Consider the following 15,664-nt stretch of genomic DNA (forward strand, 5'->3'; position numbering starts at 1 on the left):
AGTGTTTAATAGATAATAGACTTAGGATCAACAGACTGAAGGCTGAAAACAAACATGACATTTTAGTTGTTGTGGAAATAATAAATATCAAAAAAATATTGCAAAATGGTTAAGTGATACTGAGGTGTGAAAAGTTTACACTTATATTCTATTATATAGAATAATAGTAATATAAAACATAGTATAAATTTTAAATTTATGATTGGGTAAGACAAATGAAAAAGGGCTTAAAAAATACAATACAATAAGAAATTGTAATAGATACTTAAAAAAATGAATTTAAGAAAAATACAAAATAGCAAGTAGGTTATATAGATTAAAATATTGAAAGATAAAAAAAAAAGCTATTGATAAGCAAGTTGAGTATGAGTTTAACAAATAGCATTAAGATGGGTGTGCATTAAAACTAAAATGAATGAATTAAAATCAAGACTATTAGAGTAGCATAGATTAAAAATAAGGTAATAGAAAAGAATGCTACTACAAGATGCAACAATAAGTCGATTAGATAAAATTAATGTATAAAGATGAGAAGGAAAAACGGTAGACAAAAAATAACTAGGATAGAAGTTCTTTTTTCTCTAACAGTTTCTCCACAGTGGATTCACGCTTCTTATTATAATTAGGATTGGAAGGATTTCTTCTCTTAGTTGGATCATTTAGATGCGTAAAGCTTGTCGCAAAGTTTACAATTATGATATTAGCTTGGCTATCTCTACAATTACATGATGTAATTCCCAACTAAATGATAACTTTCGCAACTTCTTTAATTGTTGTCTTATATCTAATACATGGAGAAAGCTTCATTATCTCTTTGGAGTCCCAAGAGAAGCTTGAATCTATTTTTATTATAAAAGAGACACCTCCATCAAGAAAAGTATAATGGACATTTAGGTCATCTTCCTTTCAGGAGGGGTTCAAATATTTGACAGGAAGAACAATAGATGTTTTTCTTTAAAAAGAAAAGACAACCATCAAGTTCAGCATGATCACCTAAGCTTGCTTTTGGGTAGTAATTACTAGAAAAAGATACGCCAGCAAATAAACAAGAAGAGAATGGAGATTCCAAATAAGCCTTTAGCAACGTTTAGCACAACTATTTAACTTCGACAGTTGCTTTTCTTTACTCTTGCAACTCTCTCCTTTTTCAAAATTTGCAAATAATTGATTCAGTTGTTTAGTTGCTTTTCTTTACTCTTGCAACTCTCTCTCCTTTTTCAAAATTTGCAAATAATTGATTCGTTTAATGAGCATAGGCTTTCTCAGCTAGTCAATAAAAAAAAGCTACCAATGTAAGTTCTGCAAAAAAAAATTTATATAAAATAAAATTAGCAAATAGGAATGGATGATGAGACTTCACATTGTTGACTCAAAATAGCTTCTATTATAAGGCAAATGTTAATGAAGATGGCGAATAAGGAAATCAAGATGCATTGCCTATATAATTCATGAATGCTCGATAAGTTGGAACTTTTAAATGCTTAAATTTTATCCATTAAAATAAGCACACAACAAAAAAGGTGATGAAATGAAACATTGCCGTATCAAACAAATACTGTCAGGATTATACTTTCATGCATGCTACCAGAAGATCACAAACTAAGAAACTCCACAAACAAGTTGTTGCATCTTATATTTGAAATTAAAGAGTTGAGTAATTCAAGTTGGGGCATATTTCCACACTTTAAAGGCTAAAAAATGCAGATTCATTACCTCCAAAAATATGTAAGATATATCCTCCCTGTCAGTTGGGCTTGCCATACAGTTGTTTGTATTAGGTGTAGTGAACTTCTCAACCAGTAAATCTATATATTCAATACGCTTAGGAAAAGGTAGAATTGATTCCAAATGAATAGCAGCCTATACAGATATAAAATCAAGTTCAGTATAGTCCAATATTTACAAGGAGAACGAGAAATTTTAGCCAAAAAAAAAAAAATGCATCTCAAGGGAAATCAACCTCAAGAATAGGTTTTGACAACTCCGTATTTTCTAGGGCTCCAGAAAAAATATCCCTTGCTTTTTCAGCATTACCAGCAACCTGCAAAATAATAAAGAACAAAACAATAAAAAACAAAATTAGTAAATATGGCAATCAATGCCAGTGAAACCACTAGAGAGCTTAGGCTGCAACAATTACACCTCACAATACTCAGAAGAACCAAAATAAATAAGCAAAGAGCATTGCTATCATCAAAATTAACAACCTATGTAATCAATCCAACAGTTTCTTATTTAAAGGGAATTGAGAAGTTTTGTGCCTGAGGTACCTGACATAACGATAACTAATACAAGGCTAAAGAAATTGAATACAAACATACGGTAATCAAACAATTTCATTGTAAAAACTTTGCTAGGAGCTGCCACGCGTGAGCTAATAAAAAATGTAAGGTATCAGGCATCTATCAAGAATCATCAATCCTTCGGGACGTCTATTAGTTTATAGGTTGTCTTAATTGCAATAACCGTTAAAAGATAGAAGTAAATATTTTCCTAAGTGAAATAAACTCCTTGTTCTGCTTGTCTAAGAAAACAAACCCGCCATCATGTACCTAATCCTTACAAACCCAAACAAAGTGCTTAAACACTTTTCTCAGAATTCCAGTCAGGAATTTTCACTCATATCGTTTAGAGGATATCATGCCAATTCAAAGGGAGATATTGCATAGCTAAAACTAACCAGGACAAATATGTAGAACATATCTCAGTGCTATGAAACAACAACAACAACGCCTTAATCCCACTTCGTGGGGTCGGCTACATGAATCTTTTTTCTCTATTGCGTCCTATTTAGTGTCATATTTTCATTTAGTTCTAGTAAATTAAGATCATTTTTAATACAATAAGCCCAAGTCTTCCTAGGTCTACCTCTGCCTTTCTTAACACAAGTCGAATCTAAAACATCTACTCTCCTAATCGGATCATCAGATGGTCGACGTTTAATGTGACCAAACCATCTAAGACGACTTGCTCTAATTTTGTCCATCACAGGAGCTACACCAACCCTATCACGAATATATTCATTTCACATTTTGTCTCTAAGTGTAAAGCCACTCATCCACCTAATCATTCTCATCTCGGCAACACTTAACTTATTATTATGCTTCTCTTTTAAAGGCCAACATTCAGCGCCAACATCTCAGTGCTATGAAAAAAAAAAAAAAATACAAAGCTAAATGGCATACTATTTATAAAAATGATAGTAGAAGCGTACAAAGCTGAATGGCATACTATTTATAAAAATGATAGTAGAAGCGAGTGAAAAAAGACTTAAAAGTAACATTAAAGAGGCCAAATAACATACAACAGATTGAGATGGTTTTGTCATATATGATTCTGAGTACAGAAACCATTAGTGGGGAAGGGTGGCACTATGAGTTTATAAAAGGACTAGGAAGCAAATGGGTGGACCACACAAATAGCAAAAACGATGTGGGGTGTATCTTGCTCGTGCAGCCTTTCCCGCAACAGGAAGCTACTGTGCCTAGACTGAATCGGTTTATATATTTTCATTGTGGGGGAGACGGTCGGTTCCCTTGGGCCACTCCTAGTTATCATAACACTATACATTTGCTTTCCCGATGCTTAAGAGTTATTTTTTGAGTGAATTTGTTTAGAACATCGGTCGGTATCCGTTTTTCCCCTTCGAGGGATGTATGGTTTGGGAGGTGCTCCAGTTGTATCTCTCCCGAGGCAGTAATTATCTTCCCTATTCCCTTCCACCTACACCCCACGTCGCTCCCGGCCGCTCTGTCGCCACTGCAGCTGCCTGGGACAGCAGTTGTTTTTTTCTTCCTGCAGTTTCCCCATTTCCAGCCGCCTACCTCCCTTCCCCTCCTGGCTGCCATGCCGCGCAGCCACCTCCACCCTTCCCCAACATTCCCGCATCACTCCCAATTGCTGATCTTCGCTGCCTTCATCCACAAAACAGAAAATCTGCCTTTTTACTGCTGTTCAACCATCATTCTGACTTGCTGCTACCTGGACTGCAGCCTAACCTGCTGTTCCTGCAGTCCCACCTTGTGGCCCCTGCACCAGACAGCACTTCTCTTACTGTCCTACAGTTCACAGCCCTTACCCTTCGCTGACCCAGCCCTCCGCTATGCCGCCAACACAATTCCAGCCCCTCATTTTGCTGTCCCAACCACCCACAACCCATTTTAGACACCTATCTCCACTCCCAGACAGCCTAACCAGCCACCACTACCCATGTGGATCAAGCCCTACTGTAAGTTTATCTTATATATTGTAATTTCACTTCCAAGTATATTTAATTGTAAGTCTATATTTTCTTTAAGTAACAATATTTGTGTTCCTCTTATTATTTGGGGTTAATTACGGTATCAAAAAGGTTCTCTAAAAACAATACAACTAAACAAGAATCAATACCAAATGCAATGTTTAACAGAATTCAGTGAAGGAGAATACCTAAGGCTAATCAAAATAGCTCATATAAAGTTTGATGATAACGATCATAATTAAGATAAACTCAAAGATTTGGACATTGCATACCAGATACAAGAAGCGTGAGTACAAAATAAGCAACATTGGTAATATTTGCGACTGATCCTTTTCCTGTTCAGCAGCAATAGCCTTCTCATATATAGAGAGAGCATCCTCCTTGTTTCCCTAACATTTTTAAAACTTTAGATAGTTATCTCAGAGAGATTAATGGTTTATTCTAACCACCTACCAAGCGATATTCCATGTTCACATGCCTCAGTATCGCTTCTAGAAAACCAGGTGATATTTCTGAGTAAAGAAGCTCATACTCTGAGCGTGCACCTAAAATATCTCCACTATGTTCCTTGAATCGAGCAGCAAAAAGATGTATCTCAGGTTGCTTCTGTTATACAAAAGAAAAAAAGTTATAGACTTCTTAGAAAAATTTGAGGTCAGGCATCAGCAGTGTGAATATAGCTAAACAACCAAGTACTGCAGGCATCCTAAAATAACTTACTGAACAATTAATTACAATAATCTGACGTTAATTAAAATAATAAATGTTCAATGTAGTTGCGTTCAAGTTCCAAGTACCATAAACTTGCTAAACAAATCATCTTAAATAAAGTACCCAAAAAGAAATATTTAAAATAAATTATAATGATCAAGTTTAAAGGATACAAAACAAGAAATTTTTCTAAATATTCTCTACTATCTAGTCCATCATAATTTAAATCCTATTCTCTCAAACCACATTTGTAGTTTTGCTTCTCTTCATCTATCTTCTTAGATTCATCTTATTTTTTTTCAGGGTTTACTATGATGAAACTCAAATCTCTTGCATCAACATTTGATCGAACTTTCTAACTCATCATCCACTTTTGAAATATTAGAACACCCAATGCCAACAAACTAAGTCATGTCCTTGGGCATCAACAAAATAATGGGTTTACATAAAAGATGTATGATGCACTATGAAATTTGCCTCACCGGGGTGCATAGGACAGAAAACTTGCATTTAACAACTTAGTTACCAATCTTGACTAGGAATATAAAAAGTGCATGATGGCACTAGTGCTTAGCTATATTCCTGGATTAAAATTTATATGTTCTTCAAATGGCGATTGATTTTCAGTAAATTGCTGGTATAATAGAGATACTACTTAAAAGTGCCTACCTTTCAGTAACTACAACTTTGCCATGAATTATTCTATTTAACTAATAAACAACTAATCTAACTCTATTTGAAGAATAGTTTTTCCACGTCCTGCACAACACACCTTTAAACAAGCATTGATTGTATAGAAACTGTTAAAATATTGCCTCTTCATCTCAAAGGTTCCTTTAAATTTCATTCATCTTTGCTCCAAAGTTTGTCCTCAAATTTGACAGCTTCTCTTGATCGGGCATTTAAAAGAGAGCTCTGATTCGGTCTTTTCCTATGGTCGTCTTGATTTTTGTCTCCATGGCATCTACTCTGATGCAGCAAGGCACCAACAGGCTCCGCTCAATGCTGTTTTTCATCGGAATAGAATAAGAAAAAGTGAAAAAGAAATGGCAAGGAGTTGAGAGTTCAAAACCAACAAAAAAACTTCAAAGTTAAAACTGCTATCTACTGCTCTTCTTTACTGCTACTACCTGGTGGAATCTTACTGGGGGATCAAGTTTTAATATTTAGGTCACCGGATGGGTACTAAAGAAATAAGCCTAGACTGCAGTTTATGGATTAAATAAACATTTTATATATTATATAATGATTAACATAGCTGATTTTGGGATTAAAATTTTGGATGTGTTCATAATCCCTCTAGAACTAAGCTCAAAGTAAAGCATTTAACACTCTTAAAAAAATTTTCATATTCATTAAAATGGATTTCTAAAAGGTCGGCTTTCAGATTTCCAGAATTCATATGGTAATCTAGGACCTCAAAACAACGTTTTAAAAAGAATACACTGGCTACAAACTTAATCAAATTACAGTAGTAATAAAATATTCACAAGAAAATACATTTAATTGCACAGAGTGAAGCCGGAGCTGAGTTCACGACATCGCGGATCCACTGGTGAGACATCCGCAGCAATTTCCCGCATACACGGGAACAAAGATGGGATTCGATCCCAGTAGCCCCAAAGAGGTTCGTGCTAGAGATTGTCGCTAGGAAGTCTACTTACAGATATTTTCTATTATGAAACTATTTATAATTTTTATTTCTTATTTTGGGGACCAAGCTTTATTTTGGTGTATTTTAGAGATTGAATTCTCTGATTTTTATCTAAAGAATGTTGTATTCTCTTCCTTTTGTAAGTGGCATGTCTGTAGCTTGTTCGAGAACAGATGATGGAACTTCCTCGTCGTTTCTCTGTTCGACCCACTGTTTTCCAGAAGGACGGTCGTCAAATAACCCATATCCCCTTCCAAACATCATCAATCTCACATATTATCATTCTCTATCCCCTTCCAAACATCATCAATCTCACATATTATCATTCTCTTGCTAATCCACAACTACCTCCCCACTAGATCTGTTTCCTAAAACACTTCTAAGAGCCCTAGAACAGTGTCATTTGATATCAAAACCAGGCAAACCCTAAAATTTTAATGATTTATCTTCCACAATATGAAAAAAAAAAGTCACATAACATACATAACAGCTCAACTAAAAAATACCCTCACATCCTACACCTAACCCTAACCCTAACCCTTAAACACCATTTCATTTGCAATCAAAACATTAATGGGAAGAATGAGACATCATACCTTCAAAAAGAAACCCTCAAAGAGGTGTTTAAAGGCCTGTTATGGAGGACATGCATCAAGAAATCTTTCAACTAGATCAAATATTTGTTGTCATTAAGATGAGATAACCCAAAGAGGTAGCCCATAACGACAAAAAGTGACTCGTTAGATCGAGGGAATAAAAATCCTTTAGCAAGAAAGTTTCTGAGGAGAAGCCTGGATTTTGAAATGAAGACTAACTTGTTGGATTTTTGACAAATGTTTGGATCCTGAGGAATAACATTGTCATTGTTGGGTCCAAAGCCCTAGAAGCGAAAAGTTGAGAATTGTGATAGGTAGTAGATAGTTAGCGTAAAATTTTTATAAGAAAAATTATGACATGAATCTTTTAAATCATTGTATAAATGCTAGGGCGTCCCCTGAAAATGACATATTCTATGGCCTAAATATAGTAAAAAAATGTGTAAGTGTCACTACAACGTCGTCCGGGTGTAGTGTTAAATAAGTAAGGATTCTTACATTATGAACGGATGCGAGCAAATAAGTTAGTCCATGAAACTAATATTATGATTAGGTCTTGAAATATAGATACTCTCACAGGTAAATTAATAGAATTGGTAGATATTATAGCTCATAGGAAGATAAATATCTTATGCATTTAAGAAACTAAGTCGAGGGGTGAAATGTTAGAGGTTTTTTTTTTGCCTCCTCCCCTAGAAAAAAAAGATAAGAAGATTGATAGTTTAAGCTTTCAACTTTGGTATTAAAGTAGGAGTCATATTAGAAATGGTGTAAATGTAATTATAGATAAGAACTTAAAAAATAATGTTGTAAAAATTAATATAATCGGAGAAATAATTATAGTCCTAAAAATTATTGTTGATACTAAAATTCTTAATGTTATAAGAATTTATGCTCCTCAAGTAGATTTAGACATATGTTCAAAAGAAAAATTTTGGAATGATGGCCTATAAAAATTAATATAAATGATACCTCTTGAAACAATTTTTTTTAATGGAGGAGATTTAAATGGACGTGATGGTATAGTAGAAAGCATTATAAATAGTAATTATGACTACGGTTTTCGAGTGATAAATGAAGAAATGTATAATCATATTGGATTTTATTTTAGCTTATCAAATTGTTATTGCTAATAATTTATTTAAGAAAATAGATGAGCATATTATTACTTATAAGAATAAATCTAATAAAACACAAATTGATTATTTTCTTATGAGAAAAAATATCGCCGAGAATGTAAATATTGTAGAATCATTCCAAATAAAAAATTGAAGTACTCAATATAAATTATTAGTATTAGATTTTAAGATGAAGAGTTGAAAGATAAAAAATACAATGAAACATTGTCATAGAATTAGATGAGTGTACTTAAAAGACACATAAAATAACAGTAAAACACCGTCGTAGTCAGCGCCACCTACTGTCGTCGCCTGGCACTGAATGTTGCCATCAAAGCAGCTGGTCGTTAGTGTCAATTGTTGGCCACCACTCTCAGTGTCAATCATTGTCTGATGCCGCCACCGCCCGCCGCCCGCCAATAATATCTTATATGTTTTGAAGTACATTATTTCAATCTATTTCAAACAAAACAAAAAATAAAATAAAATCTTAAATTTTTTTACAGTGAACCAAACAACTCTAAAGCATTTCAAATGCATTATTTTTGCATTACATTCATTTTACATTGCATTACCTTTTCAGCAAACCAAACAGCCCCTTAATCTTCAAATTTCAAATTACAATAATCAATTTCACGTATCATTAAATTGTATATCATACACACATAATTTCACAATTCTAAGACCATTTATTCACTAAAATTTTCCCTCATAAATTACAATTTCCATTTATTCCAAAGAAGCCATCTACAAATAGCATGGGCCAAACTACATCACTTTTATGATCTTATAGCCATTAAATAATAATAATAATAATAATTAGACTACATATTAAACTTTGGTGTAATCTTACTGTTTAGAAACTCTGCGATCACTCTAGAGCTACTTCATCTGCTAACTAGTACTAAATCATGCATATTTTAATAGCATAAGTATACATTAACAGATCTTTCTTCTTAAAGCTTACCAAATCAATTATCAAAGTACTTCATCATATGGATTTCAAAGACCAATAAAAAATGAAGATCCTTCGGCTGCTTTCATACTTTTCTATTACTTGTATTAGCACAAAAAATACCACTACAATAGATCTTCTTGCAATAAAACAATTGATTCAACACAAATAGTTTATCTAAGTATGTTTTGTTGCCCGCTTCTAGGATGTTCTTGAAGGATTAATTAAACTAGATTTCCCCTATAATTTATGTAATCCAAAATAGCTCACTTATTTTAAATATTATTATCAAAATACTACTCATCCAAACATTTGGCATCACCGTGCAGTGAAAAATTTTATTAAAGAGAGATTTGCCATCCAAACCCATGACAACACTAATATGTATGAGAAAATAAGTCCCAAACATAGCAAGATCAACTCAATTATCAACAAGAGGAGCACTAACAGGCTCCACACAGACATTTATATGGATCGCAATGATTCTGCTACTCCATAACTGTGAACATTGCCACCCATAATACCACATCAATGCTCCCAGTCACCATTGACGGTCCCAATCACTATGGTTTAATAAGCATACTTTTTGAATATTAACTTTTCTGCTGGAATGATCTCTCTGAACATTAGAAAATCAATAAACAAAAAACAACGCACAATAACACCCATGATAAGCAAAAAGGTCTTATTATTATCAAATCAACTCATTATCAACAAGTAAATACTCTACCAAATGGAGTTTAATGAATGTTACATGACTTAAGAAATTCTAATTTCATCATAGTTAAACCATAATATGTAAGCTGCATTCTATATTAAAGTGCATGGCGAACAGAACACCCAATGTTTATGGAAAAAGAAAAAAAAGAGTAGAACCTTCACAAAAACTTGGGTAGCCCGTGCCAGAGCATTGATAGCAAGTTCCATGCTTCCACTAGCTTCCATGCATAACACATAGCGGATCCAGTATTCAGGATAGTTGGCACAAGCAATCAAACATCTTTCATATAACTTGACAACCTGAAACAAAATGAAAAACATTATATAAAGAGAAGTTTAAAAACACAGAAAATAACTAACAATTAAACTGAAAGTTAGAAGAATTTTTCATGGTTCAACTGAGGTTTGCACAAGCAGTACTCTGTCCGCCGATCAGAGAAGCCCCTCAATATGAAAAGGAGGGACCCTCCTTTCCAAATGATAAGATGGTTAAGTGGTTGAGCAATTATCAAACACCTGCATGTATGAGATTTGAATTTCAAAAAATGGATATTTTACTGTGTAACACCCAGAATGTCCAGTGACTAATGAGGGTTAAAATACTTAGCCTCACAGAAACCACATAGTATGTCGATGTGCTTTATCCTCAGTTCAATATCCCACTATAATAGGTAGCTTCATCGAACACACTAACCACTAAACCAATATAATAAGCCACTGTAGTTCAAAGGTTTAAAGCCTTTCCAAGAAAGCTGCAAAGATTTTGATCCACAAAGTGAATATATATTAAAGCAACTGATAAATGTACCTTGTTAAAATCATCTCCCCTCTCAGTAAAATCCAGATAGTTGTGCCAGTTCTCAAGCTCTGGATCGTCAAGAGGTCTGACATGGAAGTATGGCCTTCTAATAGCTGTTTCAAAACCAATGATCTTAGAATCGAACTCCTTAGCTTTACTATACATTTCTTCCCTAATTGCAAGATATTTCTCCAACTCCTCCACTTCCGTTAAGCTTGCACTTATGGCTTTAGAAGATTGCTCAACACCATCAGGACAAACCTCACCCTCAACACCATGACCATCAAATTCCACGGAAGAAGACAATAAGGCAGCTTCTTCAGCAGTCCGTATTTCAGATAAAGGTCGACTGGCAGCCAAGTGCTTAAAACTGAAAAGTAATAACATAACAAAACTAAATAAGCAGCAAACTTTAAAAAAAAATACACAAATTATTTATGTATATCAAAACTAGTACAATGATACAGAGAGAATGTAAAATGAATGTAGCCGATCGCATTGTTTGAGTGTAACAGAAAAGAAGCATCATAAAGCACATTGAATCAACTACGATTTAATCATGCACATGCTGGAATGCATCAATTGAGAATTGCAGGGCATTACTAGCAAACAATCCAAAAGAGCATTCCCATGAAGGAATAAAATAATTCAAAATAAGAGAATATATATGCATTGTATCACATGATCAGCTTGAAGGTAGACTAGGAAGGAAAAAAGGGATAAGCACATAGACGGAATGTCTACTACCAGTTGAAATAGCGATCCAGTTGCTGTAATGGATTCTCAAGAATTCTGGTATAAATCATGGCTACATTGCTCCACGCTTGTTGTGATTCTTCATATCTAATATACTCATCCCACAGTGGGTACGAAAGATAGTCAGTTCCAACATAAGCCAATCCCCTTTCAAACAACCTGGAATAACATGAACAGAATAACAAAAAGTTCAAATTATTCAAGTCTCGTGACAGGCACAAACATATAAATAAAACATGAAGCACTCAAAATGGGAGCATGAAAATACAAATGTAACAGTACAACATATGACCAATCTTAAGTTACACACGAACACACTGCATTTACCTTCCTGAAATGCCATACCATGTTCTTCTAACCGAGGAGAGAATGAGGTAAAATATGACCCCTCATAAAGCAAGACCTCTCTAGCAGCATTTTGGATATTGGTTCACCCATGGTAGCATCAAGAGTATCATACTAAACGTAATCGTGTACTACCAGATTACTAATAAGACCTTCTCAACGAGAGAAAAAGAGGCAATAAAGCCACATTATGCTGATAAATACTTGTCAAAAAAATGAAATGTATTGAGCAGATCGAAACCAAGAGTTTAGAACATTAAGGTTTACAAGGTGCAATCCCAACAAACCTTTCTTCCAAACATGTTTGTATGGCTGCCTCACGAATATCAAAACTATGTTAGAAGAACAAGAATGCACAGGAAACCATCGTAGAAAGAGCAAAAAAATCATAGCTTATCATCAAAAATTTTATACACTTTTAAAAATACCTTCGAATGATGTCTGGATCCTCATAAGTTGATATTGCAAAAAGACAATAGTGCAACCAAATATCCACAGAGTAGGTGACAGCCAAAATGGCTCGCTCATATACCTCCAAAACCTTGTTAGCACTGTCTAGACGAGCCTCGTGGTCAGCATACTTCTTCCAGTAGCCAAAACACAAGGGAAACTCGACCAAGAAAGCGTCATAAACTTTGCGAATCTTTAAGATGTTAGTCTGGAAAAGAAAAAAATACTTCATATCAGACTCATAACTTTTTTTAAATATGAGAGCAAACAATGCTATTTCTATAGCAAAGTTAAAACGACAAGCTCCCAACTACCAAATATCAACCCACCCACCATCCCATCCCATCCCATCCCATCCCCGCCCAACTTTTGAACATCACACAGTCGAAAACTAATATCAACAACAACTCAAAAGCTATACTTCATAGAAACTCCAGTTTATTTAGAAATAAATACTACAAATTATTGCAGCACAAAACCAGATTTTCTTGTCCCCTTTGTAAATTAGAAGAAATATAAAAGTTATCACTCTAATGACTTTACTACCAATTATTAAGTAACTAGATCCCTCTAAATTCCCTCCTATGAGTGAATTTTTTTGTTGAAACAATAAATAAAATAATAATAACAAAAAATTATAAGCATCCAATACAACATAATCTCAATGGCATATGACTTTAGCGTTCAAAAAACCAAGTTCGCCGGATCTAACATAGACTGCAGACAAAAATATGGGGGTTAAGAAAAAAGTTTTTCAATGCTTGCAATGAATATCCATGTTGACAATCTTAGAAACAAGCAATTTTCACAAAAAGAGAGTGAGAAAAAAATATCATTTAATTTAACGTGCCATACATTAAAGTTACGAGGGAGAGTAATTGAATATAGGTTACAACATTATATAAAAATTTCTCAATATCAGTTTGAATTCATGCCAGGCAAGTCTATCACGGAAACCATATATTTAGTGAGAAAAAAATATCCTTTAATTTAATGTGCCATACATTAAAGTTACGGGGGAGAGTAATTGAATATAGGTTACAACATTATATAAAATTTCTCAATATCAGTTTGGATTCATGCCAGGCAAGTCTATCACCGAAACCATATATTTATTGAGATTTAATGGAGAAGTACAGAGAGAGCAGAGAGAGTAGAGAGGATCAACATATGAATTTTGTTGAATTAGAAAATTCTTATGATAATGTTACAAGAGGAATATCTTGGAGAGTTCTTAAAAAAATGTATTGATATTGCTTATATTCAAGTCATTAAAGATATGTGTTAGGTGTTATAGCTCGAACATAAGGAGAATTAATATTGCTTATATTATAGGTGTTATAGCTCGAACATAAGGAGAATTGACCAAGTACTTTTATTATTTTAGTTGGATTACATCAAGGATCGACTTTAAGCTCATATCTTTTTTACTTTAGTTATGGATGTTCTTACTGGACATGTACAAGAGGATGTATCTTGGTGTATAATTTTTGTTGATGATATCCTTTTTGTGGATCCGACTAGAGAGAGTTCAGAAAAAAAATTAGGATTATGAAGGTCAACTTTAGAGTAAAAGCTTTTATTTGAGTATATCTAAAATTTAATACGTGGAATGTAATGTTAGTAGCAGTAGATCTAGTGGAGATGTTATAATTATAGGTGATCAAGTCACTAAAAGGAGTGAGCATATTAAAAATCTCAGGTCTATTGTTCGAAGTGAAAGTGGTATAGATGGGGAATTATCAGTAGAACTCAAGTTGGATGGTTGAAGTGGAGGAATGCATCGGGCATATTGTGTGATAGAAAAGTACTGCTTAGATTTAAAAGAAAATTTTATAAGATGGTGATGACATATGCAATGCTTTATGGCACAAAATGTTGGCCTATAAAAAAGAAGCATAAAATTAAGTTAAGTCTCCTTAAGACGAGAATGCTCATGTGGATGAGTGGCTTTACATTTAAGAGACAAAATGTGAAACAAATACATCCATGAAAGAGTTAAAGTAGCTTCAGTGGCAAAAAAAATTATAGAGAATTGTCTCAAATGGTTTGGTCACATTAAACGCGACCATTTAATGACCCAATTAGGAGAATAGATGTTTCAAATTTGACATATGTTAAGAAAGGTAGAGGTAGACATAAATTTAGCATATTGTATAAAAAGTTATCTTAATTTTATTAGAAATAAATTAAAATATGACACTCAATAGGACATAATGAAGAAAAAGGATTCCCGTAGCCGACCCCACTTAGTGAGATAAAGATGGTGGTAGTTGTTGTTGTATGTAAAATAAGACTACACTTTTTAAAAAAAAATGAAGCAGTGTAATGCCTCTAGGCTTTGTTAATTGCATTATGCAGATTGTTGGAGAAGAGTAAGTTAATATGATAGTGCATCATGTTAATATATATTTAATCCTATTTCTTGAAGAAAGTTAATTTGTGTTAAAATTTGAAGGTCACAATTGTTTTATTCACATTTAGTTGATCTTGTAAAACCTGAAGATTTTTTTTAAACTACATATTTTATAAAAAAGGTCATTGAGAGAAATCTTTAAATAAAATTTTAAAAAATTTTAAGCTTGATGCGTGCTAGAAAATTTGAGGAAGTAGAACAATAAATTATCGTCTTAGCGTTGTACGAGAATTTCACCTACACTCAGTAAAAGAAAATAACCAATAATGACACAAGAAGTTTTTTGCGTGGAAAAACACATCAAGGGAAAAAAACCACGGGGTCTGACCCAGTTGTAAGAATCCACTATAGATTGATGATTACAGAAACTCTTTTATTTCACAGACGGGAAAGAGATACTACAATTTCTAACATTGACTGATGGCTTCCGGTCAGTGGTGGTCGACGGTGATTAGTAGCGATCAATGATGATCAGCGGCGGTTGACGACAGTCAGTGGTGGTTGAAGGCAACAATAATGCTCGATGACAATTGGTGATTATAGACGACAGTAGATAGTCGTCGACGGCGATCGGCGAGCGGTCCCACGGCGGGCGGGGGTCGTCGACAGCGATTGGGAGGTGTCGAAAATAATTGGTGAATGTCGACGATGGTCGACGGCGGTCAGCAGTGGTCGACGACTGTTGATAGCGATCGACGATAACAGGGAGGGTGTTGGACTCCAGCTACTTCTCAATGTTTCAAGTTCTCTCTCAAGCTTCAAATCTCCCCTCATGAGTGGGGTGGGATACTATTTATAGTATTCTATGTGCAATTAATGCAAGACACGGGGTCTGACTCAGTTGTAAGAATTCACTATAGATTGATGATCACAGAAACTCTTTTGTTTCACGGACGGGAAAGAG

General features: G+C 34.2%; 1 protein-coding gene across 1 annotated transcript in view; it reads right to left on the reverse strand.

Annotated features, from left to right (window-relative positions):
• Positions 1 to 15,664, reverse strand: part of LOC110018530 (pre-mRNA-processing factor 39) — a 37,409-nt gene that overhangs the window by 17,579 nt on the left and 4,166 nt on the right. The window contains exons 4-11 of the mRNA XM_020715867.1: positions 12,323 to 12,552; positions 11,541 to 11,708; positions 10,803 to 11,163; positions 10,151 to 10,294; positions 4,694 to 4,846; positions 4,513 to 4,629; positions 1,961 to 2,041; positions 1,714 to 1,860 (exon numbers count right to left, since the gene is read on the reverse strand). Coding sequence (XP_020571526.1) covers positions 1,714 to 1,860; positions 1,961 to 2,041; positions 4,513 to 4,629; positions 4,694 to 4,846; positions 10,151 to 10,294; positions 10,803 to 11,163; positions 11,541 to 11,708; positions 12,323 to 12,552 — 1,401 coding nt within the window. The remainder of the gene's footprint in view (positions 1 to 1,713; positions 1,861 to 1,960; positions 2,042 to 4,512; positions 4,630 to 4,693; positions 4,847 to 10,150; positions 10,295 to 10,802; positions 11,164 to 11,540; positions 11,709 to 12,322; positions 12,553 to 15,664) is intronic.

The sequence above is a fragment of the Phalaenopsis equestris genome, unplaced genomic scaffold, assembly GCF_001263595.1.
Source record: "Phalaenopsis equestris unplaced genomic scaffold, ASM126359v1 Scaffold000024, whole genome shotgun sequence".
Classification (NCBI taxonomy): Eukaryota; Viridiplantae; Streptophyta; class Magnoliopsida; order Asparagales; family Orchidaceae; genus Phalaenopsis; species Phalaenopsis equestris.